At 42.6% G+C, this 27,934-nt stretch overlaps 1 protein-coding gene across 2 annotated transcripts; it reads right to left on the reverse strand.

The window, feature by feature from the left end:
• Positions 1–27,913, reverse strand: LOC142890642 (coxsackievirus and adenovirus receptor homolog). Of its 2 annotated transcripts, XM_076029850.1 has the most exons (8): positions 27,807–27,913; positions 27,624–27,706; positions 26,060–26,235; positions 23,849–24,053; positions 17,031–17,183; positions 14,042–14,164; positions 11,484–11,625; positions 1–498 (listed from the first exon to the last, which is right to left on the reverse strand). In XM_076029850.1, exons 1-8 carry the CDS (start codon positions 27,881–27,883, stop codon positions 282–284), a joined length of 1,176 nt encoding a protein of 391 aa, XP_075885965.1. In that variant the 5' UTR covers positions 27,884–27,913; the 3' UTR covers positions 1–281. The 2 variants fall into 2 exon arrangements, with proteins under 2 accessions (XP_075885965.1, XP_075885966.1); XM_076029851.1 differs by lacking the exon at positions 17,031–17,183.
• Between the last annotated feature and the right edge of the window lie 21 nt (positions 27,914–27,934).

Raw genomic sequence — 27,934 nt, forward strand, 5'->3', positions numbered from 1 at the left:
CAGTTTATTTCTATCCCAGCATTTCATGCTGGTGAAACCTCAACCAGTGAATCCATAACCTGTATGAGACACCTGAATGTCAGTTATCATGACACACAACTTTAGACATACATGAAAGTCAAACTCAAGCTACTTTCGATTGGGATTAAAACTTGTCACTTCATTTTAACAGTCACAGCTTTGGATTGAGTGGGTGAGGCGGGTCTGAAGACTCCCTGCTGACACCAGTCTCAATCATCTCCTCAGGCTTCATGAAACCCTTTAGCCCTGCCCGGCGGCCGTCACACTGCGTACCCATACTGGCTGTCGTATTCCACTGGTGGCGGTCTCACCCGCGCGTCTTCGCGACTTTCGGTAGGGGCCGCGTTTGGGCTCCCGTCCGCAGGGCCGTTCACGTCGACGGCGGCCAACGGGCTGTATGCGACTGGCAGGTGACAGCTGGAGCTCCAGTTAGTCTGGCGGCTGACTGAACGACTCCTGGGGGGCGGAGCATCCTCCCTGTTTTGCATTGCGCAGAGAAAGAAAGAAAAAGGTGTAATATTACATATATTTAAGCCAAAATTTATGGATGGAAATGAGAATGGAGTTACTAACTACGAACCCCAATTCCCTTTCAGAGCTGGATTTTCCAGCTGGGCTTAATTCGAGCACCTTCCTATGATTAATTAAAACTGTCAGAAAAACGGGAGACTTAGCCCTCTGTTTAAGGCGTCCTGTTGTTTTAGTTTTGTGTTAGCTTTCTGCTTGAACTGGCATTGCACATGTTCAAAAGGAGACACAAAGACGGTGGTACAAGGCGACCTGCAGTTAGAGGTCGCCTTGTACCACCACTGTGATGTCACAAAGTGGGGCTCTGGTGACTGGTCCGTCGTGCACTCTTCCTGAAAACCTGCGCAAGCGGACAAATACAAGACAAAGATGGACTTCCAACTCATTTCCCACTCATGGGTCGTGCTTGGCACACGTGTTGCTGTCAGAGCGCGCACGTTTGTATTCGTCTGCAAGGAAAACAAACAGTGAGATTGGAAAATATGAACGATGCGAATAATGCATAGAATCATCCAATTATTGCCGTGGCTCCCCACAATACAAACAAGCACATCAAACCTCATTGCATTTACCAAAAAAAAAAAAAAAGATCCCATGGTCAATTTTTGTACATCAAATATTTATGTGAAATATTTCTTCTGATTGGAAATGGATGCGTTAGTTCCAGTGGCGGATCTAGGGGGTGGCTACTTGGGCTCAAGCCCCCGGATGTTTTCTCAAGAGCCCCGCATCTCGCTTCTGAGCTGGTCTGAGTATAATGTGCAGTACTGGAATTCACCAGAGTGGCAGCATGCGCAGGAAAGCAGCCTAGACCACAGACGGAAATCAAGTGAGGTTTAGTAATTTTCCATAGAAGAGATTTTACTTTTCCCGGGACAGGTGGTGAAAGAAGAGAACAACTCTGGGTAAAAAGACCCAGCCGCACGGGTAAAGGGAAGATGCATATATATATATATATATATATATATATATATATATATATATATATATATATATATTTTTGTCTTTGTGCGCCACGCATTGGATGTCTGGCTGCCCCGCCTGCCCGTTCAGATGATCAGCGATCGCCTGACATCTGCACCCTCAGGGGCTAAGCCCCTGATCTCCTTAGAATCCTAGATCCGCCCCTGGTTGGTTCAGCAGCAGTCAAGGCGTAGCTGCCCTCCCAGTCTGTGATCCTGAACCTCCCAGTGTTTTGTATCCCTGTTCGCAACCGCGGCAGCTGCGCAGGCTCCCTCGGTGCAATAACTCAGGGCTGCAGGCAGGAGGTGCGCGGTGTAAATCTTTTGTTCCTGCCCATTGTAGCAGCGTCGGCTCCCATCGAGACCCCGTCCGTCTCTCCCTCCCTGTTCTCCTCGGCACGGCGGGATAAAATTTCCTCCACTGACGGGCCAAAAGACGCTCACATCCTCGACACCAGTGCCAACACTCGGGCTCGGAAGCTACTTTGCTTCAGTTTTTGTTTCGATTTCCATGTAACTTTGCTTCAGCCGCGCGCAAATCTGCTTCAGTTGAAAACAACCTCACAGCCGTTCAACTCTGGCATTTTCCCGCACCTACTTTTTTTTTTTTTTTTTTTTTTTTGCTGGATTGAGGGAATAAATTTGCCTTTGTCGAATTCAGCGAGTTCCAGCTTGATGTTCGTTGTCACTTCCATATACCACTTTTGGCACAGAAAGATGCGTCCTAAGAGACCCTGTGATCCAGTTTGTGGTGCAGTAGGTTTTTTTGGTTTTTTATTTATTTATTTGTCCCGCCAGTATTGATCATATATGCTCTTGAGAGCCATACTGATTGACAAGCGTGTTTGGGGAAAATAACTGATTGTTTTAGATCCATTTGAAACACACAGTTCGGCCTGATGTTGATTGGCAATTAATTCTTAGATTTGAGCTGAATTCAAAGACCTTCAACTTAATATTTTAGTACTTGCACACTAATTCTCTGCTTTTTCTTTATCCCACAGCCTCTTCAGAAATACTAACGAGTTTTTTTTTTCATTGCATAACCATTCAATCCCTTTTTATATGGAAGCAGATAGTTACCATAATAGAAAATTAAAATGCAATAGCAGAAATGCTTTTTCATTTTAAGAACGAAGCTGCATTATTTGACTCATAATTAAAATGGTGAATGAATATTGCTATACGCATTTTCAACTCGAAAACCAAATCGCAATCGCAAAGTAAGCGCGCGGCGCAGGAAAGTGACGTCAGCAGCTCTCCACCTCCGCTGTGGGTATGGCGGTGTGACGCCAAGTGTCATTTGTCTCCTGTTATGTGTAAATTCTAATGTTTGTGAATTTAATAAATGTATATATATATATATATATATATATATATATATATATATATATATATATATATATATATATATATACATATATATATATATATATATATATATATATATATATATATATATATATGTATATATATACATATACATATTGTATATTTAAAAAACAAACAAAAAAAAACGGTATAGCGGTATGACACCACACAATTGTTCAAACCCTGCTGGATTTAGCTTCCCAGGTGGAGTTGAATAGTGTATCTGAATCTGACTCTCAGGACCGAGTTGAGCAGGTGATCGAGAGCTTGGCTGCATATTCTGCCGTCCCAGATACGGACGCGAACGAGGTTGCCCTAGCCAACCTGTTGTCAGTTATGGAACACCTTGATGCACCAGCACAACATCAAAGCTAAAGCTATTTGTTACATGGGTGGAGTAACAGCTGTTCGGCGTCGGCCACCAGTCCATCCGTCGCAGGATGCGATGCAACGGATCATTGCTTCCGTTCGGGCATTTTAATTTGGATTATGGCAACTATCTGCTTCCATATTTTTAGAGGAGGACATGAATCGTCAAAGCTGAGCTCACTGATCGATTGACTAGACTACAGGCCACAGGTTAATTGCAGTCCTGCAGCAGAATATCCTCTTATGAAATTGAATTCATTGGCTTTGCGAAGGTGAGTTCATTCACTAAGACCCTTCAAACGTATGTAACAAGGCAAGTTATGAAATGCAACACAACTTCTTCACAGCTTTGGATGTTGATTTGACCACTGACCAGTCAGGTGGTTTTCCAAAGATGAAACACGCTCGCTGCGTTCGCTCATTTTCAGCGGGCAACGCCTTCTTTGGTGCAAGATTTTTTTTTTTTTCTTTTCAATTGTTGAAAGACAAATTCAACATCTCACAGAGCACAAAAACCAAAATTCTTGTGTCGAGAAATGGGCCCGCTGCGGACTGAGCTGTGGAGGACACGTACCAGTCAGTAATTCGACTTTTTCAGTTGCATGGAAACTGGGACAATGGCAGGAATCTGATTGGACGGCAAAACCGAATTTTGGAGTGTACTCGATTCAGCTGTGCATGTCAACATTGTCAGTGAGAGAATTTTCATTCTGCTGGGTTCATTTGCTTTTGGTTCACCTGGCAGTTGAAATCGGCGTTCAGAGTTGATAGTTGCGAGCGAGAGCGTCGTCAGGGCAAACGCAAACACACACACACACGTACATGCATGTACACACATTCCTCTGCGGGAGTGATCAATGCCACGGTGACAAGTTGTCTGAAGCCTCACAGGAGGGCAGACGACAAAGTGGCAATCATAACAAACACAATAACAGACAGCTCCTCTTACATATGTCACTGACTGAATGGGGAGGAACTGATGAAAAAAAAAGTAAACAGTTGCTTTTATGAGGCGAGGAGAGTTCACAAGCAAGTCTTGCGAGTGTAAACAGCACTGTGTATGTGGCTGAGGAAAGTCAGAAGAACAATCAAGGCCTTGAAACCTTTTTTTTATTTTGAACATGAACTCAAATGATTGTCAATTCACAAGGCTCACAACCAGAAGCAGTTGTTACAGCCTACAAAATAGAGGATATACTCTATACTGAGTATAGAGGAAAGAGACATTGTCCTTTTAAACCAGTGCATGTGCTCCGCCTCAATTGTATTATTAGAGCTGTCAGTCGATTAAAAAAATTTATCTGATTAATCGCATGGTTTTCCATAGTTAACTCACGATTAATCGCAAATGAATTGCATATTTTTTATCTGCTCTAAATCTACCGTAAACTGATAATTTTTCATTTTTTTTAATAATCATATCAACATGGGAGTACGCAAATACTTGCTTTCTGCAAATGCAGCATGTTTATTCGTGTTGGAGCAATGACAAGTAAGCAAAACAAAACAAAAGATGCACAGGTTTGTGTCATTCAGTTGTGTGTGTGTGTATTTGTTTAATCTCTCTCGCACTCTGATACAATGTCAAATGACAAATATAACATACAAATATGATCAAATTTGTCATTCGGTTTTTATTTTGAAATTAGTTTATTTTGGAAATTCATCGGATTTTCTCGTTGTTTTTTTAGCGACTTCCTGTACTATTGACGAGGATCGCTCGCGGCTCGCGCACAAAATAGAGCAGTCGGCGAAACGGCAACTGCATGGCGCGAGCCGCGCGCCTGTTCGCGTCTAGTGTGATCACTGGCAAGCGTTTGAAGTGGAACTTTCCATTTACAATTGACGCCTTATCCATGTTAGTCTGCGCTCAGTGTCTTTTTCTTTTTTTTGTTGTGTTTACAAGCCGGCTGCAAGCGTGTGACTGTGTGCTGTGAGTCAATTCACTTCCCGTTTCCACAATCTACGGAGCGGCCAATGGTTCAAAAAGCACCGTGTGCGTTAATTGCGCGATAAAAGAATTGTCGGCGATTAGGATTAACTTAGAAACCCTTACATAGTATACATACTATTTGGTTTAAGTGCTGCTTGACAGAAATGCTAGCTCAGGGGAGGGCAAACTTATTTTTCGCAGGCCACAATGGGTTCTAAAATTTGACAGAGGAGCCGTAGAAGGAGCAGGTGGATGAAGTCACCCATAGGCTCCTCATAGGGGGAAACAACATGTCATGGAATATGTAGAAAGTCTGTGCTTTAATGTCAATTAAAAATGAACGAAGCGCTACAACAAAATCTCTGTCTTTGAAGCCCCACTGTACTTTGCTCTTTATTCGGGACTGAGCGACAGCTAAGACCAGCTCTGGCGAAAGACCCGTTTGTTTTTTGTATGTTTCTTATTATAATTCTGCCACCATTTTCCGCCTAAATTTTGCACGCAGGTCAGAACTGGCAAAATGGAATATTAAAACAATTGTACAAATCTGCTCAGTAGCGCTCCCACACTTAAAACACCCTAGCGCCCCCTAGGAAGGTCATGGAGACATGAAACAAAAAACCCACGTGTTGCACCAATCCAGGCTTAATTTTCATAAATGCTGACCTTTGACTACCGACATAATGAAAGTGAGCTATTTTCACTCAAAACATAAGGCTCAGAATTCATAAGTGCTATGGGCTTGAAAATTTAGTCTGACACAGACAAGACCTTCATGACACAAAGTTATTTATAACTTTGTAATTAAGTCTTTTTTTTTCATTTTATGGCCCTTTAGAGTTCAGAATGCACCAAAAATCGCTCAAAACCTCTCGCAAACACCATAAAACTAAAATGCTCCTCACAGCCACTAGGAAGGTCATAGAGAGATGGGGACAAAAAAACAAACATGTGTGCAGCATGCGTATAGAGACCTACAATTCATACACTCTGACTTTTGACCCCTTTGAGCTATTTTCACTTGTCAGAACCATAAATGTTGGAAGTTGGAAGAAACTTTAGTATTACACAGACTAGATCTTCATAAGGAAAAAATATCAAAATTGATTTGATGCAATTAACCATTTTCAATTTAAAGGCCTTTAAAGTCGTAACACACTCAAAAAACACCATAAAACTAAAATGCCCTGAGGTGCCAATAGGAAGGTCATAGAGACATCTGACCAAAACCCACATATTCCTGGCCTGAAGACCAACATTTCGGATTCGACAAACAGGAAGTGAGATATTTCCACTTGTTTCAACCCCTCCCTTCTTCTTCCCCCCACCCCCCAAAAAAACAACCAAAGTTTCTTACAACTCCAGAACTCCAAAACCATTGGTGTTAATACCTTGAAAATTTAGTAGAAGACAGACAAGAATCAAAGGAAAAAAAAAAAAGAAGTGGCAACGTCTTTCCAGTTATTCTTTTAGGATCCTTTAAATTTGGGTAAACAAATGGGTCACAGGCCAACCGACATAAACTCCCTATTTTCCTTAGGAAGGAGCTACTGTCATGGAAACAACACTCACGTGTTTGTCTTATCAAGCTCTACAATTGACTAAAGCACTTTTTTACACCACAAAAACCGGAAGTGAGGTAAAGTGTGCAAAATAGAACAAGTGTTGACAAAAACGCCAGTGTCCAAACGTCATGAAATTTGACACAACTGTGAATACAGATCCTAACATTCTGCTTGTAAAAAATTTACCCAATCGGACCAACAGCGCCACCTGTAGAAGGAAAAATAGCAAAACCGTTCCCATACAATTTCTAAACGCCTCCCACTCCGAAGCCATACGTTCAATATTCTTTAAACTACAGTATGTGCCAGGAAACACTTTGATGAACAAAAGTCTCCTGAAGGTCATTTCATAAAAACACACCCTTTTCATTTTGCAGTTCTTCAAAGACCACACAGCAAAATTTGCAAAAAGAGCCTGCAATGGAGTCTGCATGACTGCCGGTTCATTTACTTGCCATGCCTACACCGTTATTCTGACTCCATTAAATGTTACACATTTAGATTCCTCAAGGCCTAAGCTAAAAGACAATACCAATATATTTCGTTTTGACGCAGGAATGGCCCCATTAGAAGCATTTGTTTACCAGGTTTTAAAACGAAGCTAACCGTTAGCCTCTGCTCTTGCTCCATGGGGGAGACGTGACTGAGCAGCTGCAGTTCCTTCTGTCTTTTTTTCCTTGACTTTTTTTTTTTTTTTTTTTTTTAGCAACACACTCAAATGGCAGCTGTTGGCATTTGGAAGGTGCAACAGACATCATTCAAAAACATATGAGCTTGTCTCATCAAGGCCTATAATCTACATTCAATAGCCTTTACAAAAAACAAAAGAAAACTGCAAAATCTGCATCGTTTGTTCACACATATGATTATCAAGACTTCTTCCAGTTCACGTTTCACCCACTAAACATACTTCAAAACTCACCAAATTTGACACACAGGTCCAGGCTGGTGAAACATTTCACAAACATGACGAATGAACCCATTTGGCTCTACAGCACCACCTACATAAACAAAAGCTGCCACCCACATCTGTGTGACTTTTCCAGCAATGTAAAGAAAATCCACTAGGGTCATTCCTCTGCAGGGGTCATCGGTGGGCGTCGGCATGTGTCGGGGGTCAGTGTTAGCCACGGCAGCTCAGTCCAGTTAAAACTGCTTGCAGCTTTAATTATTATTTATTACATGAAATTACTCTTAAAACACTGAAGAAATTGATGGAATACAGCTATTTTATTACTTACTTACCATTAATATAATTTCTCACATTCACGTTCCGTTGGCCGGATTAAAAAGCTTAACAGGCCACACATGGCCCCCAGGCCGTAGTTTACCCATGGCTGTGTTTGGTAATCGCTAACCTGCCCATCAGAGTTTTATCAATTAAAACTCAAAATAGGAATAGTACATTTAAAATTACTTTACTATTGGCTTGTTTGAAGTATTCAATGTCATCTGGTGAAAATTTAACTACCAAACCAAGTTGCAAGAAATCTGCAGAACCCAGTTAACCCTTCATTAAGGCCCTCCCTTAAATGTCCAGTCCTGCATTAGCAACTGTAATTTTGCGTGGGCGGTTGTTCCAGTTCTGACAATTGCCATCACTGCTGCTTGTGAACTCGTCTTACTCGCAGTGAAATGCCATGGAAATGCTCTGTAGGTCGTGACAAGCAATATTGCCCCTGATTTGTGATATCGGTGCTATTTCAGGAGAGAGCGTGCAACGAGTCCTCGGGGTATATTTCGAACGGAGCAATAAACACTTAGTTTTTTTTAATATGTTCAACGTAACTCTGCCTTGAGTAACCCAGTTTAACACCAGGATTTATTCTCTTTGAAGTCGCCGCATTGACCTGTTCAGTATTCACTTCAGATGCAATGAAATATTGGGTGAACGCGGTGCAATGCGATTTCATCAGCAAACCAACTCTCATTAAAATTTATAATTTACGCAGGTGATAAGAAGAAAAAGTACAATAAAATCAGCGGTCCAAGCCACCTGCCCAGGGAGATGCCACCTTGAAGGTAAAGCAACTTCACTGTCATTGTGCAACAAATTGCTCAATCGGAGTGGATGATTGGTTCAGAGCCATTAAAGTAGTTCTCATGCAGTGTCCTACCCGATGTACATTTACATTTTACTGGCCAAAAACTGAAGGGTCGTCCATTTGAATGTTAACTGTAGAGGCGATACCTTCACTACCGGTATTTCATATTTTTCACCGTTAGTGAATGTCAACTCAAAACTTACGGGTACCGTATTTTGTGTGCGTGTGTTGGGGCGTGGGTGTGTTTCCTAACTCTGTTCGCCAGGTGGTTCCCCAATCATCAGCTGCCTCAACTGGGGGGAGTTCCTGCCTCCGCCCACCGTGATTCGCTGATCGCAGCCAACTGTGCAACAGCGTGAGACGGAATCCCCAAAGCCATGTAAGCTGCCATGATCCTGAACGCAGGGGCGGCAGTCTGATCGTGGCTGTTGGCCCTTGTACCCTGTTTGACTCTCGTATTGTGCTAGCTTTGTGATGCACTCGTACCCTGTTTGATTCTCGTGTTTGTTATAGCTACGTGAAGCACTGAAATGAGAACCGTTTGTTGGGGAATTTCTGGGCTCTTAGGTTTAGTTTTGGTTTTCTTTGGGGTTTAGTTTGCCCAATGTTTTTATGTAGCCTTTTGTTTAGGTTTATGGGTGGCGTCCCTTTTTGGGGACGGTTGTGTCGGGTCTCAATAGGAGACTACTTTGTTTATATTAAGTTATTGATTTGGCGCCACCCGCTGCCCTTCCTCTGTTGTTTGTTGTTGTTATTACTTTTGTTAAACCATTAAACATCATAAGTTTGTAACCTGCTCCTGGAACTTGTTTGGTGGTCCTGTTTGTTACTAACCATTTCCCCTAGACTCTAAGTAGTTCGTAACAATATCAACAAAACAAAAAGTCCTTCCAACCTTCAATAAACTTGCATAATTTCCCCCAGCTTTCTCTTCTTCAAATGCTGAGTTCCACAGCACAATAGTTGCATCATTAATGAATTCATCCTTTTGCAAAGGTATTAGAAGTTCTCTTAAGGCCTGTTCCTCGAGATCGTTTGTCTTTAAAATAAAATGTGGTCTCTGAAGGCCACCAAAAAAAAATAAAAAATGAGAATGAAAGGCATCCGTCTTATCATCATCCTCGCTTAAGACCCACAAAGCTCAGATGTTTTCCAGATGGAGACAGATAAAGAGTTTTTCTGCTGCCTCAACGTGAAAGCAACTCGCTGCAACAGAGAGCGCTGCTACCAAATCCAACACACTGCTGCCGTTAATGGAGCCAAAGAAATTCAAGCTGTGCCGCCCGAAGGTGATGACAGCGTTACGACACTCTTGGCTAACCAGTCAGCACGTTTACACGAATACTAATGTTGTGTTTGTTTTGACTGCATTCTGCATTTGATACGAGCGGCATTTCCGAGTTAGATTTTGTGAATCAGACCTCTCTCCGATGGTTCGCACTGTTGCCTCAGCGATAAGGTTGTCAGTTTGACTCTCTCCGCAGATGTTTGCATGTTCTCCGAGCGTCTGTGTCGGTTCTCTCGGGATCTCTGACTGACAGTTTTGCAGAGGAGCCAGAGGAGGAAATTCATCTGTGCACACAGTAATTTGAGTGTGCATCCAGTGCACCTGCATGTAAATGGGAGCCGAAATATTCTTTTAGCCATGCAAACAGCTTTATCTGAAATTGTGTCTTTTTCAAATAGGCGCAAAAAAATTGGACCTATTTGAAAGCCTTTTAATGTGCAGGAAGAAATTTGCATTCAAATTTTGACGGAACAGCATCATTCGAAACGACCCCCTCCGAGATTGCTCTCTTGTTTCATTTAGGATTAAATATCTACTGTAAGTATCTCACATCAAGGTGCAACAGGTACAACGGACCAGTCTCCAGTAACCTGGTAGAGAAATTCCTCCCGTCAACCAGGTCCTTATTGCTTCTGGTGTTTTTACTGAAATGTTCTTACGTCACAAGCCATTCTGCTTTTTGTCATCTAGATTCATCCGAAAGGACATGGATGAGAATATGGACGGCCAGGAAGTCTAGTAACACTTTTTCAGATACGTACATCAGCTCCGGTGGCTGTAGCTTCAGTCCGATAGGTCAATATCAGCAGCTGCTGCCTTGTGATTTATTAGCCTTGATGTTCCGTTTCCACTGTGTCCGGGTACAGTGGAGCCACTGTGAGATGTTGTGGTGCCTCTCTGCATTACAGAGTGCTTAGAACAATAAAAGCACTTGTAAACTTGTACTTCAAAGAGAAAAATGTATTAAATTTAACCGTTTAATCCTCCTTTTTTTTAGTTCTGTGCCTGGATTTTATCACTTTCTTTTATCAGAATGCCTTTAGTTTGTGTTGTTTGTTTACAAGACACAGTTATAATGACTTCGCTATCTTCTCGAGGTTTTTTTCTTTCATATATTTTTATTTTCTTCTTGTTTGTTTACTTATTTTCCTCTCCTGCTTTGAGTGGGGAAGCTAAAAGTGCAGTGGCTGCCTATTTACAGAAACATCTGTTACCATGACTACCTTCAGCGTAAACCTCCAAACATCTCTGCAACAGGAGTTTTATTTTTGCTTTGTAGTTTGTTTTTCTGGGCTTAAATTACTACTCGTACTAGATTGTGTTTTGTCCATTTTACTTTTCGATGCAGCCCAAACACCAAACTGTCATGCTGCCAATACCTCCCAGTTTTTCCCACCTTACCTAATCTCGTTGGAATACTCCTTCTCATCGTGAAGTCTGCTCCTCAATTTCCAGCTGAAGATGGCGATGTACACTAGCAGGACGAAGATGAGGAGCAGGGAACCCACAGTGGTGCCAATTATCACTGCAAACCTGTTTGGGGCTGGAAAAGTACAGATAAACGACGTGATGTTGGCTTCTTGCGTATATTGCCAAGAAAAAGGACGAAATTAAGGAAAATCTTTTGCATCTTCTATCATTCACAGCCCATAGTGCGGTGGCTGCTGGCTTTTGGTTGACCTTTAAGGTTGATGCAGATGCACCGTTGGTATGGAAAAGCACCTATTGCCCAAATGTCAGCAGGTTTGTTTTTGTTTGTTTTTTACCTTGAGTTATAATAAAACAATCCACTGCTTGTCCTGCACTTAGAGTCGTAGGGGGCGCTAGGGCCAGTCCCAGCTGTCTTGGACTGAAGGAGAAGTTGCAATGATTTTTTATTTTCACACTTTCTCTTCCTTTGTTTGATTTACTTTGGATAACATCACAATACCGAGGCTACACTGGTCATCCAATGATCTGTTTGAATTCCAGCTCCACCTGTCCAAATGTCCAAGTGCCCTTGGGCAAGACAATGAAGAGTGAATTGCTCCCACTGGGCTGTGACAGTGCCTTGTATGGCAGCAGCCCAATGGTGTGTTGGTGCATGTGTGTATGTGTGTATGTGTGTGTGTGTGTGTGTGCGCGCGCTGTGTAAAATACATAAAAGAGCTCTACTATGTAGTCCAAAGAAGTCCAGCTTGGAGGGAAGATTAGCTTTGACACAACAAACCACAACAGAAGTAGAGCAAAGATTGTCTAACAGCTTTTCTCCATCCAAACAAAAAAAAAAAAAAAAATCAATAAAAAGTTTTCACCCAACCATTGAATGGCTTTTGAAAAGAACATAAACCTCTGCTGCAGCCATTTGCAGTTTGACCTTCTGCCTTCATCTCGCCAACTGACTTCATGTCCTTTTTCAAACCAGTACTACGACTACTCCTGAAACTCCTCTTTAGGTCTGCCAGGTCACTGTCCCTCCTCTGGACCTGTCCAAACCATCTCAGCCTGGCAACATATACTCCTGTCCCTCTGATCAGAGGTGGCAAATTTGACACATTTTGCAACAATACATTTGTTAAGAAGACATATCCAAAATAATCTCCCTCTCAAATATTATCCAGTTTTATATTTAACAGTGTCATGCAAATAGCTTAACTTCAAGCAACAACTACACTAATAGGTAAATCACTTTTAACAGAATTTTATATCTTTTCAACACAAAGGGAACTAGCATATTTTTCAAATGTAAGAGGTAGAAAGTCCAGATATTTGTGTCCAAATGTCGGGAGTGAAAGTAAAAAGTTGCCTGAAAACCCTTTTCCTCTCATTCTTGCTGACTCCTATCGCAACTTACCACCCGACACTTTCCTCCACCTGTTCCAACCTGCTCTGCGCACGATCCTTCCACCCGAACTCAACACATCGTCTATGCACCGTTTCCCCAGACGGGCCCTGACATTTATCTGCCACGTGAGGTTAGCGGAGCCTTTGGTTGGAAAATTTGTCCGGATGGCATTCCGCATTTCAAATAGATGAACTGTTCCCTGCCAGAGGCAAAAAATACGAGACCTGGACTGCAAGTTATGGACTATACAAGATGTAAAATGAAGGTCTGCCCCACAGATCACGAGGCGCACAGTGACAAACTGATTATATGGATCTGGAGGTTGGGGGGGGGGCTGCTGGATCCCAAAGCCTGGAGATGAGCTATCCTCGTGCTCCATCATGGAAGACTCCCTACCGCTGCACTTAATGCCCTGCAAGGGCAGCTCTGGTATTTCGCCAGCATCTGTCTTGTTCTTAGCTGCTCTGAGGTGCTTTTAATGAGTGCGCTTATTTAATGTAGCTTCCTTTTAAGCTCGTCTCGTTTGCAGTTTGTAAAGCTAATAGGGACAATGGCACAAATGGCCGGGGAATCCTTTCAACACCGCCGTGTTCGCCTCTTTGAAACCCACCAGCAGGAGGCAAGTGATGAAAAGCAGAAGACCAAAAGGTTTGTCTCGTCTTAGGTGGGTGTCTTTTTTTTTGTTTACCTCCTGCCCTCATTAAAAACGTGATTGGGTTGCTCAACTATCAGTGTCCCAGTGACAAGTGCAGCTACAAAGAAACGGAACGGTCTAGTATGTATAATGTTTTAGGGAAGCCTGCCTGATAGCATTTACTTATTTAGGGCACTGTCAGGCAGACTTCCATAAAATTGCCAGCACAAGATGGGTAGCTAACTAGGAGCAAGGCCCTTGCTGCGTGTATATTCTTATATATGAGAACTATTCTAAGGGTAGGAAAACCAAATGACTTTTACTGTACTGTGAATATACACTTTTATTCATGTATTTATGGGCAGTATGTTAGGCTTCAGAAAATCGTAATTCAGGCCAAGATTTGTGCACTGGACCTTTAAAAAGCCCGACGTGTTAGGTCTCTCCTGCTCGTGTGCGATGCACGCAAATGGGAAGGTTCGAGGTTCGCGTGATTCTCACGTTTGCTGAGGCCCAGGATGATCCTGCACCGCTCGACCCCAACGGCGTTGTTCGCCTCACACAGGTAGAGTCCAGCGGTGCCCTGAGAGTGGTTGCCGATCGTCAGCTCCCCGGTGATACTGTCTGAAGGGGAGACACACAGACGAAACACGTTTGCAGGGGCAGAGGCGAGGCTGTGAGAAAGGAAACTGGAGTCCAAATGGAGGTGATTATTAAAGCTGGTTGTTGCAGATGATGGCCCATAAACACGAGGATGTTCCACTTTTCATTTTGCTGTATGTGGAGAGTTATCCAGGGTGAAGTCAAACAGGCATGGAGCTGCTGATCGCTTTACAGAATAAAGAACCTTTTTTTCTGCACCTCGGCAGGATCGCTATCGTTTAAAACAAGCGGGAACAAACGTTCCACCTTTGGGAGGAGACGATGATCTCAGTCATATTTTTAAAGCCAGGAAATAAAAACCCCATCCGACCTCAACTGTCTCCCTGACACATTAACTTTGGGGAGCTTATGTACTTTGAAATATTTACTAAAGACTAGAGTGGACTCATGATGCAAAATTCATGCGTCCAATGTTTTCCAAAAATAATGCAAACTCCCCCAGAAATGCCAAAAATCCATCCTCCCGGACTTTTGCTTGCCCAACTTTCCTCTATCAGGACAGCAGCAATGCCCTCATTCAGGCGTCTGTGAGACCACTTTTGCTTTTCCCATGCCAATGTCCAACAAATCATCAGTAATAAAGCAGCAAGCTGTAAACAGGGGGCCAAATGCATTTTCACAACCTTCATAGATTACTTTTTCATCATGTGAAGCTGTTCCACTGCAGTCCTAGATGAAAAATACACTACACACTTCAAGTTAACAGGAACCTTTTAATTAACCTCAACTCAAACCAATCATTTCCTGACCTTAAACTAAGTGGTTTTTAGTGCAATGCTTTAACAGTGTTGGTCTAGCGTTTTGCCTGCGTGAGGACAGCGGGCCTCTACAAAGTTGGAAACAGACGCACATTGTAGCGGTTTATAATTTTAGTTATATTAAATTTTATTGATTTATTCACCACTGCTACTTTTGTCTGGGGTGCCAGTCAGGTTGTGCCTGACAAATATTTGTTTTCTATTAGTTCTGTTGTCTAGTTTTGTGTTTTAATAAAAAAAAAAAAAAAGAAGACTCAATTTGTAATTCATAAACCCCACAAAGGATGATAATTATAAAACTTTAGCAACCAAGATTAAAATGAATGAAAACCAACACATTTCTTTGACTCTTCCTGAGGTCTCCTAAATATTCAGTTTTTCAAAATTTGTAGGCATTGGATTTTGAATTATTCTTGTATCTGAAGCATTTGCTATTACAAATTGCACTATTCAAACATCAGCTGTTACAGTCATAGATTTGCGTTTCCATTTTTAATTCTGTATTTTGTTTTTGTTTATTTTCTCCTAGGAAAATCTGTTAAATCATCTTTTAGAAGGACTTTGCTCTAGATTGGAGCATGTTCTCCATATCCCAGCTCCAAGCTGGGCTCCCACCCCCCCCCCCCCCCCCACACACCAACCCACAAGGTTACAGGTCAAAAATAGATAACTACGTAAAACAATCAAAAAATAAATAGAGTAAAAATAAAATTAAATAAAGTAAACAATAACAATAAAATAATCAAATACATACTGTATATGTAAATAGGATTAAAGAAGGGGGAGAATTCTAATAGAAAAGAGAGAAAAAAAGAAAGAAAAAGGAAAAACAGGAGGAGGGCATATCTGTGTGTATGCGTGAATACACACACGTACCTGTAATACATGCACACACACATTCATAGCAAAGGCCATGTGAGAGTTTAATCCTACTCATTATCAAGGGGTTCTTGTATAGAGTCATAATAATCAAGAAAAGGTCTCCACACCTTGAGGAAGGTTTGGGAGGACCCTTTGAGTGCATATTTGATTTTTTCTAATTTGACAACTTTGATCCAATGAGAGAAAGATGGAGGAGTGTGTTGCTTCCATTTAAAGTGGATCAAGCGTCGTGCCAGGAGTGTAGTAAGAGCTATGACAACGTGGGCTTTAGCAGGTAAGACAGCTCGAGATTCCTCAGGTGTTAGCCCAAAAAGGGCGCAGGTTGGGTTGGGGTCTAACCGAGTTCCAAACATCTCACTAAGGGCTTTAAAAATACAAGTGCAAAAGTTAGAAAGATTTGGACACAACCAAAACATGTGAATTAAATCTGCAGGCTGGTTTCTACATTGAGGGCATGATGGATCAAGGTTCACTGAATTTGTTTTGTGTATGAATTTTGAAAAACGAAATATTTAGAGACATCTTTTTTCCTTTTTTTTTTTTTTTCTTTTCTTACACTGAATTTATTTCAACATTGAAAGCAATTCACATGCATGACAAAGTTCAGTGCTACAAATTTGATAGTTCTTAAAATTCAAAGTCTGGTTTTGATGCTGGAAAAAATCAAGTATTCGAAATTCAGATTCAAAACCAGATGGCACTGATTATCTTCCATATGTACCGTGAGCCCTGGCCCCGCCCCAAAGTAGTCACAGGCGGCCTCCAGTCACAGGCAGCTGCAGGAGAGGAGCAGAGAGGAGAGGAGACCCTCATGCGAGATTTTTTTTTCTCCATTGGACAGGGGTCGGCAACCTTTAACCACCTAAAGAGCCATTTGGACCCGTTTCCCCCAGAAAAGAACACACTGGGAGCCACAAAACCCTTTTGGACATTTAAAGAGAAGTAGCAGGGACCAATCAAACTTCGGGGTGCGATTATCCCATAAATCCCCAAGGAAAAAAAAAATCCTGCAGCCTTGAGCTGCCTAACGCTTGCTCCCTCAGGTGTCCCCTGATGGGCATGTGCATTAACAATTCACAGCGGGAATACGCCGAGGTCCGAGGGGATCGTTACAGCGCGCGCACGTCGGGCAGGTCTGTCGGTCTGATTTGTAGTAGCCCGATGACGTCAACAGAGGTCACGCTTACTCTGTGTGGCCGTTTCAGGGACTGCTCCTGTGCTTCCCCTCCTCCAGGAGTAGGTCAAGGGGCCGGAACCCTCCTCCGACTTGCAGCGCAGGGACACCACCTCGCCGACCCGATCCTCGCTCTCCAGCCAGCATTTGGGCACCGATGGCTTCACTGGAATCACACAAAAACAACAACAACAAAAGGAAGCCCCGCATTCATTCGTTGTCTTTTGAAAACAAGAGCTTCAAAAATCAAGGCTAATATGAGAAGACCCATTCCTGGTCCCAGCGGCGGTGGCTGACATCAGAGTCGTGATATATTTGTTGTTCAAGAGGCCTTTTCAAATGCATTAGTTTCCACAAAAGAAAACGCAGCGCGCTGCCACTGATGAATTGGCAGAATGTATTGGCAGCAACTGCAGTAAAAGGAATGTGGCGTTTTCCATAAGAAGTCCCGAAGGTCAATTGAATTCAAACTTTTCACATGAAGAAGTGAAAGGCCCCTGAAGATGTCAACATTCTTTGGAAAATTCTAAGATTATTTTTAACAACACTGCGACTTGCTGGCTCAGGACTGGCCTCTTGGCATTAGCCGCAAAACATGAAGTTTTCTTTTTGACGTTCACATCTATTGACGCTTGTTTAAAGCTCTGGCTAGCTTTACTCACGGTGAAGGTTTTCCATTTTTAAATATGAAACGAATTTCCCCACAGATTTTGCTAAACGCACACGTTCACTGATCCATCTCCCTGATGTGTAAAATTATTTCTGAAAATGCTAAATAAACTCTGAGTCGCTATCATGCTGCACACGTACGAGATTAAAAAAAAAAAACACAACCCTAAATAATCCTGTCATAAATAAAATGTCCTAACACGATAAGAGTATCGCAGGAACCACGCTTGGCAGGAGTTACGTCCCGCGCCTGCGTGGGATGGTTGGCATAAAAGTGGCTCCCTTCAGACTGACCTGTCAGCTAAACACAGAGCTGCGTGCTTCAGACCTTGTGGCTTCATAGGGTTTTCAAGTGGGCACTCCACATCTTTGGTATTTCGTCAACTAGCCCACGACACCTCTGTGGGGCTTGACAGCGCAACCAGCGTCCTGGAACTGCTCCCTCAGCCCTTCAGGTCTTCCCCACTCAGCTCTGCCTCCCCTCCCCCCTACTAGCCTGATTTAGCCACCGTTCACCTTTCTTCAGCCAAAGCCACCTGGATGCAGCCTCTGCCCGCTTTGATATGTTTTCCACCAGGTTCTTGCGGGTTGACCCTCTGACCTCAAGCATTTCCAGTGCTCTCCAGAGGGACTCTCCTGGGAAGCCCCTGCTCTCCACCCGCTTTGCTGGCTCTCAAGGATGAGGGACTGATATTTACCCTGCTTGCGCTCATTTGCCCTCAATCCTTTCCTCCCAGGGCACCATCAGCTCTATACGAGCCACCTGTTTGGAAGCTTGGGACCAGAGCACAATATCTGGCTGGAGGCTTGTGATGGTGATCTCTTCTGGAAATTTGAGCTGTCTTCTAATGTGAACTCTCATTTCGCAGTCCTTTGCTGTGCCAAGGATCTCTGTGTCCCCATCCTCCTTGCCTGCCTTCTCCCTTGGCCCGAGAAAGGCAATAAAGCGAGGGCCTTTGGCTTGGGTGTTGAAGGTCAGCCGCTTCCTCTCCTTTTCCAGTCCATCGACCAGTTGCGCCAGTACCTGATGGTGATGCCATCTGAACCTCCCGTCGGTTAGCCTTACTTGACAGGAAGACATGATGTGTTCTAGGTTTGCTGGTTTTCCACGAAGCGCACAGCTAGGATCCTCTGTCACCCTCCACCTGTGGAGGTTTGATGGTGTTGGCAGCACATCAACTTTATCTGATGACCCTCCATGTTTGAGATGTCCTTCCAAGTGAGACATCTTCCCCGCACACTGTCCCACTGGGTCCAGTTGCCCTGCTGGCTCATGGCTACTGCCCTGGCTTGTCTGCCCTCTTCCTCTACTGCCCAGATCTCCTTCTGCACCATGCCTTTCCTCTCATTGCCTTTGCCTCTTTCCAGCTTGCTCGTGTAATGCAACTAAGGCCCATCTTTCCTCGGTTCACTGTGCCCACGATGTCTGCATGCCTTAACCGCTCTTCCACGTCCCTCAGCGCACTGCTGACATCCCACTTCTGCCCTGTCTTGACTGTGTCTATCTGTGTATATCTGCCTGCTACACCCCCTGATCCTCGCTGTCCCGCAACATCATGGCCGACCGGACTTAAACTGTCTTGTACTCTTCCATGACTGATGTGATTGGAAGTTGCAGCTTGCTCCCCGTACTGTACAGGCAAATCGAGCAGAAGTTTTTTTGAGAATGACAGCCATCTCCTCAGGAAATTGTTAAATTTCTTCTCCAAAGCTTCCACAGTTGTCAGGGGCACCTTGTACACAAGCAGAGGCCACAGCAGCCTTGGCAGAGTGCCCTGCTGATAGCCCCGTGCCGTGTACTTGCCTGGAAGTCCACTCTTCTCCAGAGCTTTTAGCCACACTTCTGCTTGGTTGAGCATCTCCTTCACACTTGCCATGTCATTCAACTCCACTCTGTACAACTTAACCAAGCTCTTCACAAGTTTCTCAGATACAGTTGGTATCACCTCTTCACCTATCTTAAACCAGAAGCGATCTTGAACACGACCCCGCTTTAGGACTAACCTTCTGGACTTAGATGGTTTGAACTCCCTGAATGGGACCTCCTATAAGCCAATTGCAAGTACGGCTCCCTGTCTAGGCTTCTGCACTGAACAAGATTCATTTCTGCGGCAGATCTTCCCGTGGCCTTCCGATTGAAGTCATTGATCTCCTGCCATTGGGACTCCCTGTCATCAAAGGAAATGGTTGGCTCCTTGGGGGAGCACTGCTTTCCTCCCAAATCAAGTTCCTTGTTTTTCCCAGTCCGGCGCTTGGAGGAAGGTCTTCCTCAGCCTCGTCATGTCACCTCAGGTTTTTGCAGTCTCCTTTGAGCGTCTGTTCTCTCCTGCCTGTTGTGGGGCTTTGGCCTTTCTCTGTTCTGTCCCAAAGGGGTCTGCCCCAATGGTCCAGATGATTGTAGGCAATGCTTCCTCTTTCTTGCCTATGTCGCCGGCTAGCACGGCCTCCAGCTCTTGAGCTACTTCTCCCATTCTTTCCTAGCTGCTGCTGTTGGACAATTCACTGGCCTTTTCCTCTCCCTTCCCTCACTGTCCTGCACCCGCTGGCTTGTTTCCCGACTGGCTTGTCCCCCTTGTTGTAGGTCCAATACACTGTCCAAAATTATATTTGTTAAAAAATTCTTCAAAGCTAGGCCGTGTAGAAAATGTAGCTCATTATAATTCAGGAATTTTTTTTTTTTTTTTGTTGCAGAGAACTAGTGACATCGCCGAGTTTAGTTGACTGGTTGCATGGGTGTGTTTTTATGGTCATGCGTTCAAACATATGCCAGAGCCAATGCCCCACAAGCCACAACAAAATGCTAATATAACAACATACACCTAAACTGAGGACCAGCAGGCAGCCGCTTTGTTTTGGCGCACCGGCCGTGCAAGACTATGATGTCTAGTGGAAAGAAACAAAAGAAAAGCAAATCTGATTTAATATCATGACTGTATGGAGTAGGGCTGGTAACATCACTCGGAAATTAAATTCAAATTTTGGTCTTAAAAATTATTATTATTATAATTATTATTATAATTATATTATCATACCCCCCCACCCCCTCTACCCCCTTGTAAAAACAAGACACTGTATATCCACCGCACACAGTCAAATGTCAAGAAAATCGACCACTGGTAGTCGAACGCTGATTTATTTTCTGTCTTCAGACAAAATTCAAGCTTCAGTGCAACTTATGCAAAAATGTACACTCTGACAGCGGTCAGGGTGTAAAAGGCTGTTGGCTTAGGTTGTTTCACCGACTTTGTTCCATTCGGGGGGGGCTTGGGGGGTAGGAGGGGGCGCACATTTACTAAATGCAGCTTCAGATTTGTGGTAGTAGAGTGATTTGCCAGCTCTGCATTGCATAACTTGCAAACAGCCTTGGATTTGTTGTCACCTCCAACTGACCAGAATCCAAAAAAAGCGCCACACAGTACTTTTCAAGTTATCAGGCTTAACAATCACCTTGTCCGGGGTGGAGTTGTTGTCTTCACCAGATTCCCGTTACCCAGTTTGTTTTTCGGGCTCGCTGCTTTGTTTTTCATACATTTTCTGCTCATTGCATTCGCTGTGCTCTGGTGTGTTAACAGTTGTAGTGGGGGGTGGGCAACAGTCCTTGCTTCCTTGTTGTGATGCGTGACTGCAGCTACACAGGCCAGTAAGGAACGCACCATGGGACATACACAGCGGAAGAGAGTCAACGCGTGCGTTGTTCTGATCATTAAAAATATATATATTGTACAAAATTGAATATAACTTTTTACATTTGAATGTACCTTTCCTGCCTTCGCCCTAAGACAGCTGGGATAGGCTCCAGCAGACCCCCGTGACCCTGAATAGGAATAGACTAAACAAAAGTTCTATTTTGGACCTAAGTAGATTACTGTATATTTCATATATTTGAAGCATCTTCACATATTTGATGTTGGGGCTTTTTAAAACTGAAGCTCCGGTTAAAAAGGACTATTTTCTTCTGGAGTGCCTTTCATTCTGTCAGGTTAACACGCAGCAATCGACCTCTGATGAACATCAAAACAAGCTGACACAGACCTCCTCGAAGGGAGAGGTGTTTGTCTGCTTAGAAAAGAAAGGACAGGTGTTGACAGACTGGAAAGGTCTGCCGTAAAGTTCAGCATCCTCCTGCATAACTTCTTCTCACTATCTGCAGGAACATAAGCTGAGTAGAACTACTGTATATTACTTTAACCCTGTGGCAAGTGATAAGATTTAAGAACAATGACAAATGGCTTCCTTTCAACTTCACTGAATCTTTCAGCTCAACTCTTCAAGCTCTGAATCCGTATATAGGTGTTAATAAAAATAAAAAATAAATCACAGATTTGAGTTGTGTTTTGCTCCTGAAGGTAAAACTTCAAAGGTAAACTCAAATTACAGGGTATCACGTTAGTTCACCTTTACACAATGTGTTCTTGAGATCCCATTTAGAAAGCAATGTTTCATTTTTTTTTCCTCTGCACAGACCTTCTCGTTGTTTTGTGAAGTGGCCTTTGAGAAAACCCTCGTTTTAGTATTCAGAGCTATTAGAGGCCACTTGTAGCTATTCAGAGCTACATGTGGGCCTCCACATGTTTCTCAGCTTAAAGTTATACTAAAAACCGTTAGAAACCGTTTGAGAACTTAATTTAGATAATATTCCTTTACATCATTATTCTTAGTTATTTTTTATTATGCAGTTTTGTTTACAATATTGATTCCTTGGTGTTCAATTTATGGGTATTTTATTTTTATTTATTTTTTTAAAACTACTGAACTATCTTGAGCTTATCTAGAGAGGAAAGAATTAACATGTAGCATGCAGAGGTGGCCAAAGTGTTCAGATTCTGTACTTAAGTAAAGGTATGGATATTTGTGCAAAAGAAATACAATGGTAAAAAAAAAAAAAGTACTGACTCTACTCCTTCACTGAAGGAAAAGTAAAAAAGTACATGTTCTGAAATGTGCTCAAGTAAATAGTAATTTTTCCCGACTAATAAAACCATACATGTTGACACATTTAGTAACATTAGTCAATGTTTTTGTCAACATGTTTATTTTTCTCTGTACTAAAAAAGGCACTGAACATACTCAACATGTCGACATACTGGAAAATAGTCCCCCTCTAAAAATATCACCCACTTTTATACTACTACAGCATAGTTCAAATAGCTCCACTTCAGGCATCAACAACTATAATAAATAATAAGAGAATTACTTTGAACAGAAATTGATCTTGTCACAAATATAACAAGCATGTTTTCCAATGTGAGTAGAAAGTACACATTTGTGTACAAATGAAGGGAGTAAAAGTAAAAAGTCGTCACAAAAAGAAATACTTAAGTAAAGTACAGATACCTGAAAAATCTACCAAGTACTAAAGCAAGGCATCTACCCCTCTGTGGTAACATGTTATTACTTACCTACCTAAAACTTCCCTCTAACATTTAACCCTCCTGTTATGTTGCGGGTCGAATTGACCCGTTTTAAAGTTTGAGGATCTAGGAAATACAGTTAAAAATATTTTTTCAGTATGAAACTTCTTCTGCTCGCCTTAATTCGTGTAAACAACATATATTATGAAAATGTTTTTTCTCACATATTTGCAACCACCCCCTGCATATTTATATTACATAGATACTGTTCGGGTACTGTTGTTAATCTCTCCCCCCCCCCCCCTCTCTCTCTCTCTCTCTCTCTCTCTCTCTCACACACACACACACACACACACACACACACACACACAGGTGCAGGTGTTATGATTTTTGATGAGAACCATTTATGTTCTCGCGGGAAGACTCCACCCACTTTACCCCCTGTTAGGGATAAGGAACACCATTGCACTAAATATTGACACAATAGTTAGTAATGGAGTTAGTGATAAAATATCAACAATGCTTGTTAGGATTTCTTTTGTTACTGACATCTTCAGGAGACTTAAAAATGCACCGGGTCAAATTGACCCGGGAACATCATTGCTGTTCCTCACAAACAAACATAACAGGAGGGTTAACACTGTCACACATGCGACCAAAAAAAAAAAAAAAAAAAAAAAAAAAGCCGCAGTGTAAAAGTACTGGAAGTACCAACGCTGCCGGCGTGTCAAACATGATAACTGTGACAGCCGTGTGACTGCTTGCCATGCTGTCGCTCAGGGTGCGAGTGAATTCCCAAGGCCAGACTCACCCATTACCACCAGTGACACCTTGAGCATGTCGACTCCTGGTGACTTCTTCACCTTGCACTGGTAAGTAGCACTCTGCGCGGGTGTCAGCAGCACCATGGACAGCGAGGCGTCCCCCGCAGAGGGATCGTTGGCTGCGAAGCTCAGACTCTTCGTGAAACCCGCGTTGCCGTGGACGTATGTAGAGCCGCTGGTGTAGGATATGAGCTGGAGGGGGAGACGCAAAACCAATAGGGTAGAAAGTGAAAGACCACAGAAGCAAAGCAGTAGGACCATCTATAAGTATCTGTGAGCTCATTCTGTTAGCGGAAACAATCACGGGGCAGCTCCAAGTTCCAAATGAGAGCTTGATTGGTGGTGATTGACAAATGTTTGCTTGTATATAATGTGTGGCAAAATTGCAGGCACGAACCTTAATGACCTTACTGACATGTACAAACTCAGAGCCCTAAGGAAGGCCCGCTCTGTCTCCTCTAACCAGAGCCACCCCTTGGTTGATGGGTTTGTGTTGCTCCCGTCATGTCGCAGGTACATCTTGCCAAGATGCCGGAAAAACAGACTGGAACATTCTTTTGTCCCTGCTGCCATAAGTCTTTTAAACAAGTGATTAATTGATTAATTGATTGATTATTCTGTTTGTTCTTTTTATCGCTGTCTGCTGTGCTGTTTGTTGTTTTTTACTTTATGATTGTGGTTGATTGTTTTATGTTACTGCTGGCTGTATAACGATAATAAAGACTTCCTTGAACCTTGAAATATGATGGACTATGCCCTAGATAGGATGTGATGGCTCATGAGCAGAGAGGAAATTATTTAGCCTGCACGAAAGAGCAACAGCTTGGACACACACACACACACACACACACACTCAGCACGTCAACGCAAGTCAACGTAATAGTACCGTTTCCAGTCTCAACAATGCTAAAGTCAAATCAAAAGCTGAAGACGCGTAGTGATACGAGTCACGCGTAGCTGCTCGGGACTACTTTGCAGAGCTTGTCGAAAAATGTTGCATCATTCAGACATTTCAAGGTCTTTATCAAGTGATGGATTCGACGTGTTTTCAAAAGGAAGTCATAGTTATCATTACAGAACCCACTGTGTAACATCAAGCAGTGGAGCTGTCTGTGTCACCTTGTCCGCTGTCTGTGTCACCGGAAAACTGGATTTCTGATAGAAAGTGAACCAAAGATGCTGCTTCCCTTTTTTTCATTCGTTTACGTGGCGTCGCCTTTGTATGTGCCACTGTGGGATGGCTCAAGCTGGGCAGAGAGAAATCCTCTCCGTTGCCAAGAGAGGGGGACAATTTTGACGCTGCTTTGTTTGTGTTTTGGGCACCAAACATCTGGTGCTGTAGCAAGGACCAGCCAAGCACAAAGCGGGGGCAGGACTAACTGTTCGGCTGCCTTATTTGTGCTCCTTTGGGAGATACATGGGGTGGCTACAACCATCCTGGGTGTACATGTAGCTTTTACTTAAACGGGTAAACAAGTTTATTTCACATCAGTTTGCGAACAGCACTCCTATCGGCAATGATCAGCATCTATCTATCTATCTATCTATCTAGCTACAGTATCTATCTATCTAGTATCTATCTATCTATCTATCTATCTATCTATCAATCTACAGTTACATATCTATCTATCTATCTATCTATCTATCTATCTCTCTATCTATCTATCTATCTATCCACAGTATCTATCTACAGTATCTATCTATCTATCTATCTATCTATCTACAGTATCTATCTATCTAGTATCTATCTATCTATCTATCAATCTACAGTATCTATCTATCTATCTATCTATCTATCTATCTCTCTATCTATCTATCTATCTATCCACAGTATCTATCTACAGTATCTATCTATCTATCTATCTATCTATCTATCAATCTACAGTTACATATCTATCTATCTATCTATCTATCTATCTATCTCTCTATCTATCTATCTATCTATCTATCTATCCACAGTATCTATCTACAGTATCTATCTATCTATCTATCTATCTATCTACAGTATCTATCTATCTAGTATCTATCTATCTATCTATCAATCTACAGTATCTATCTATCTATCTATCTATCTATCTATCAATCTATCTATCTATCCACAGTATCTATCTACAGTATCTATCTATCTATCGTCAATTTTGGGAAACAAGTTTTCTCACCAGTCAATGTATTGTCAGTCTACCCCCCGCCCCCCTCACCATGTGATCTTTCTGGGTTGTGTCTGGGTTGATGACGGACCACTCTATGTCGAGTTCACCGGCGTCGAGGGGGCTGGGCGTGTACCTGCAGCCCAGCGTCACGCTCTCTCCCTCGGCCCTCAGGACGGTCTGCGTGCCCGTGGCCATCACCTGCATCCCCTGAGCGCATTTGAATTCTCCAGACGCAGGGGGGCGGGGTGGAACAAAACAAACCGACATAGAAAACAGACACGCACTTTAATTAATCAAAGGCCCATTTTTAAGCTGCTTCTTAATCCAGGCTGTAATTCTCAAGGATGCATTTTGGGCTGTTTGCTTTCAACAAAGCCTCTCTGCAACGTCAGTCAGCCTCATTTTATGCTTTCCATGCACTCATTTTGCAGGGTTATTATTGTTCCTGCTTCTTTCATTAAAGCAGAATGTGGGGAAAAGCAACAAACAAAAGCCAAAACCAAACCAAAGCCCCTCCCCCAAAAATAAATACATTTATAAATGGATGCAAAGTACAGGATAAAAATATAGAGGCTAATTGAGAGAGCACTATTTTTATTAAGGTAGTACTGAACAAGCAACACTCTGGGTGGGAAATATATTTGATGTCTGGCATGTCCCAGTCTGTCCACAAAGATATAGTTGTTTGAAGAGAAGCCCTGTGCATTTAAGATCGATGCAGTAATAAAGGACGAGTTGGTTGAGAGACTTTTTTTTTTTTTTTTTTGTCCACCATGAGGACAGAAGGTTCCTTCTGCCTTTTGTCATTAGTTCATAATTATGTTTTTATGCTGTGGATAACAAATATACAGTAAAAGTTCAAATTAACAGTGCTGGTCTCTGTAATGGTGAATACACCAGGACATAGAAGCTCCTAAACTGAAATGATATTGTTCATTTTAAATACAATGGTTATTGTTGTCCATGAATTTTCGTATTCGCTTTTCCAAAAAACTGAAACAAGTAAAGCACATTATTTGTTTATTAATATGTGGTATACTATTTATGTACTTGCCTTCCTCAATTGAAAAGTTAGTTTTAGTTTTTGATATGCTGGATTCATTTCAGACTTTTCAGAGAGGCCCAGTGAACGGGATCGTATTTGCATATGAAAAGAGAAATTCTCAGGACTATTTAATCCTTTCACTTTAGTTATTTGACAAATAAATAACAACAATGTGCTTTGCTTTTAACAAGATTTATGGAATATTTATGTTTTCTTGTTTTCAAGACAGGCGGTCTAATATATTTGTGAAGCCCTTTATGTTTGATATAGAAGGGAGCTTCCAATGTAGGAAAAATCTGTTTTATGAAACCACTTGGGTGGGTGGGGGTGGGCCCCGACAAAGACAAAGAAATGGGAAACAGCACTCTGGGGCCTCGGCAGTCGTTCTTAGCTGTAATTTCAGAAACCTGATTGGATGAGCGCTGAGCGCCATGGTAACAGGCAACACCCGCGAGGCCAACAGCCTCAGCAAAGAGGTGTCCAACACAAAAGAGAGACCAAGGGCTCGAAACTCGCTCGAAAAATAATGCTTTTACTGCTCTGCCTGTCTCGCTTGATTCGTCTTACCTGTGCTAAAAAGAGCTGCGGCATCAAACAAGAGGATCCACATCAAACTCCAACGATCGCAGCCTTTTGGGGACATAGTGGGCCTGTCCAAAAACAACAACAACAACAACAACAACAATCCACAGTAGTTCAGGTATAAGGCTAAGCTTCCTAACAATCAAATTTTAAATACAGTGTTTTTACCAGCAGATGGGAAATCTTGTGAGTGAGTCGCTGCTGCTTCCACAGGGAGGTTTTTCCCTGCACTTCCTCCTCCTCATCACGCCGCCGCCTCACTCGACGGCTGCTCCACCTGTTTTACCTGTTTACCG

Source organism: Nelusetta ayraudi, unplaced genomic scaffold (assembly GCF_046127955.1).
Source record: "Nelusetta ayraudi isolate G7.1 ecotype Tasmania unplaced genomic scaffold, CSIRO-AGI_Nayr_v1 ptg000026l, whole genome shotgun sequence".
Lineage (NCBI taxonomy): Eukaryota > Metazoa > Chordata > Actinopteri > Tetraodontiformes > Monacanthidae > Nelusetta > Nelusetta ayraudi.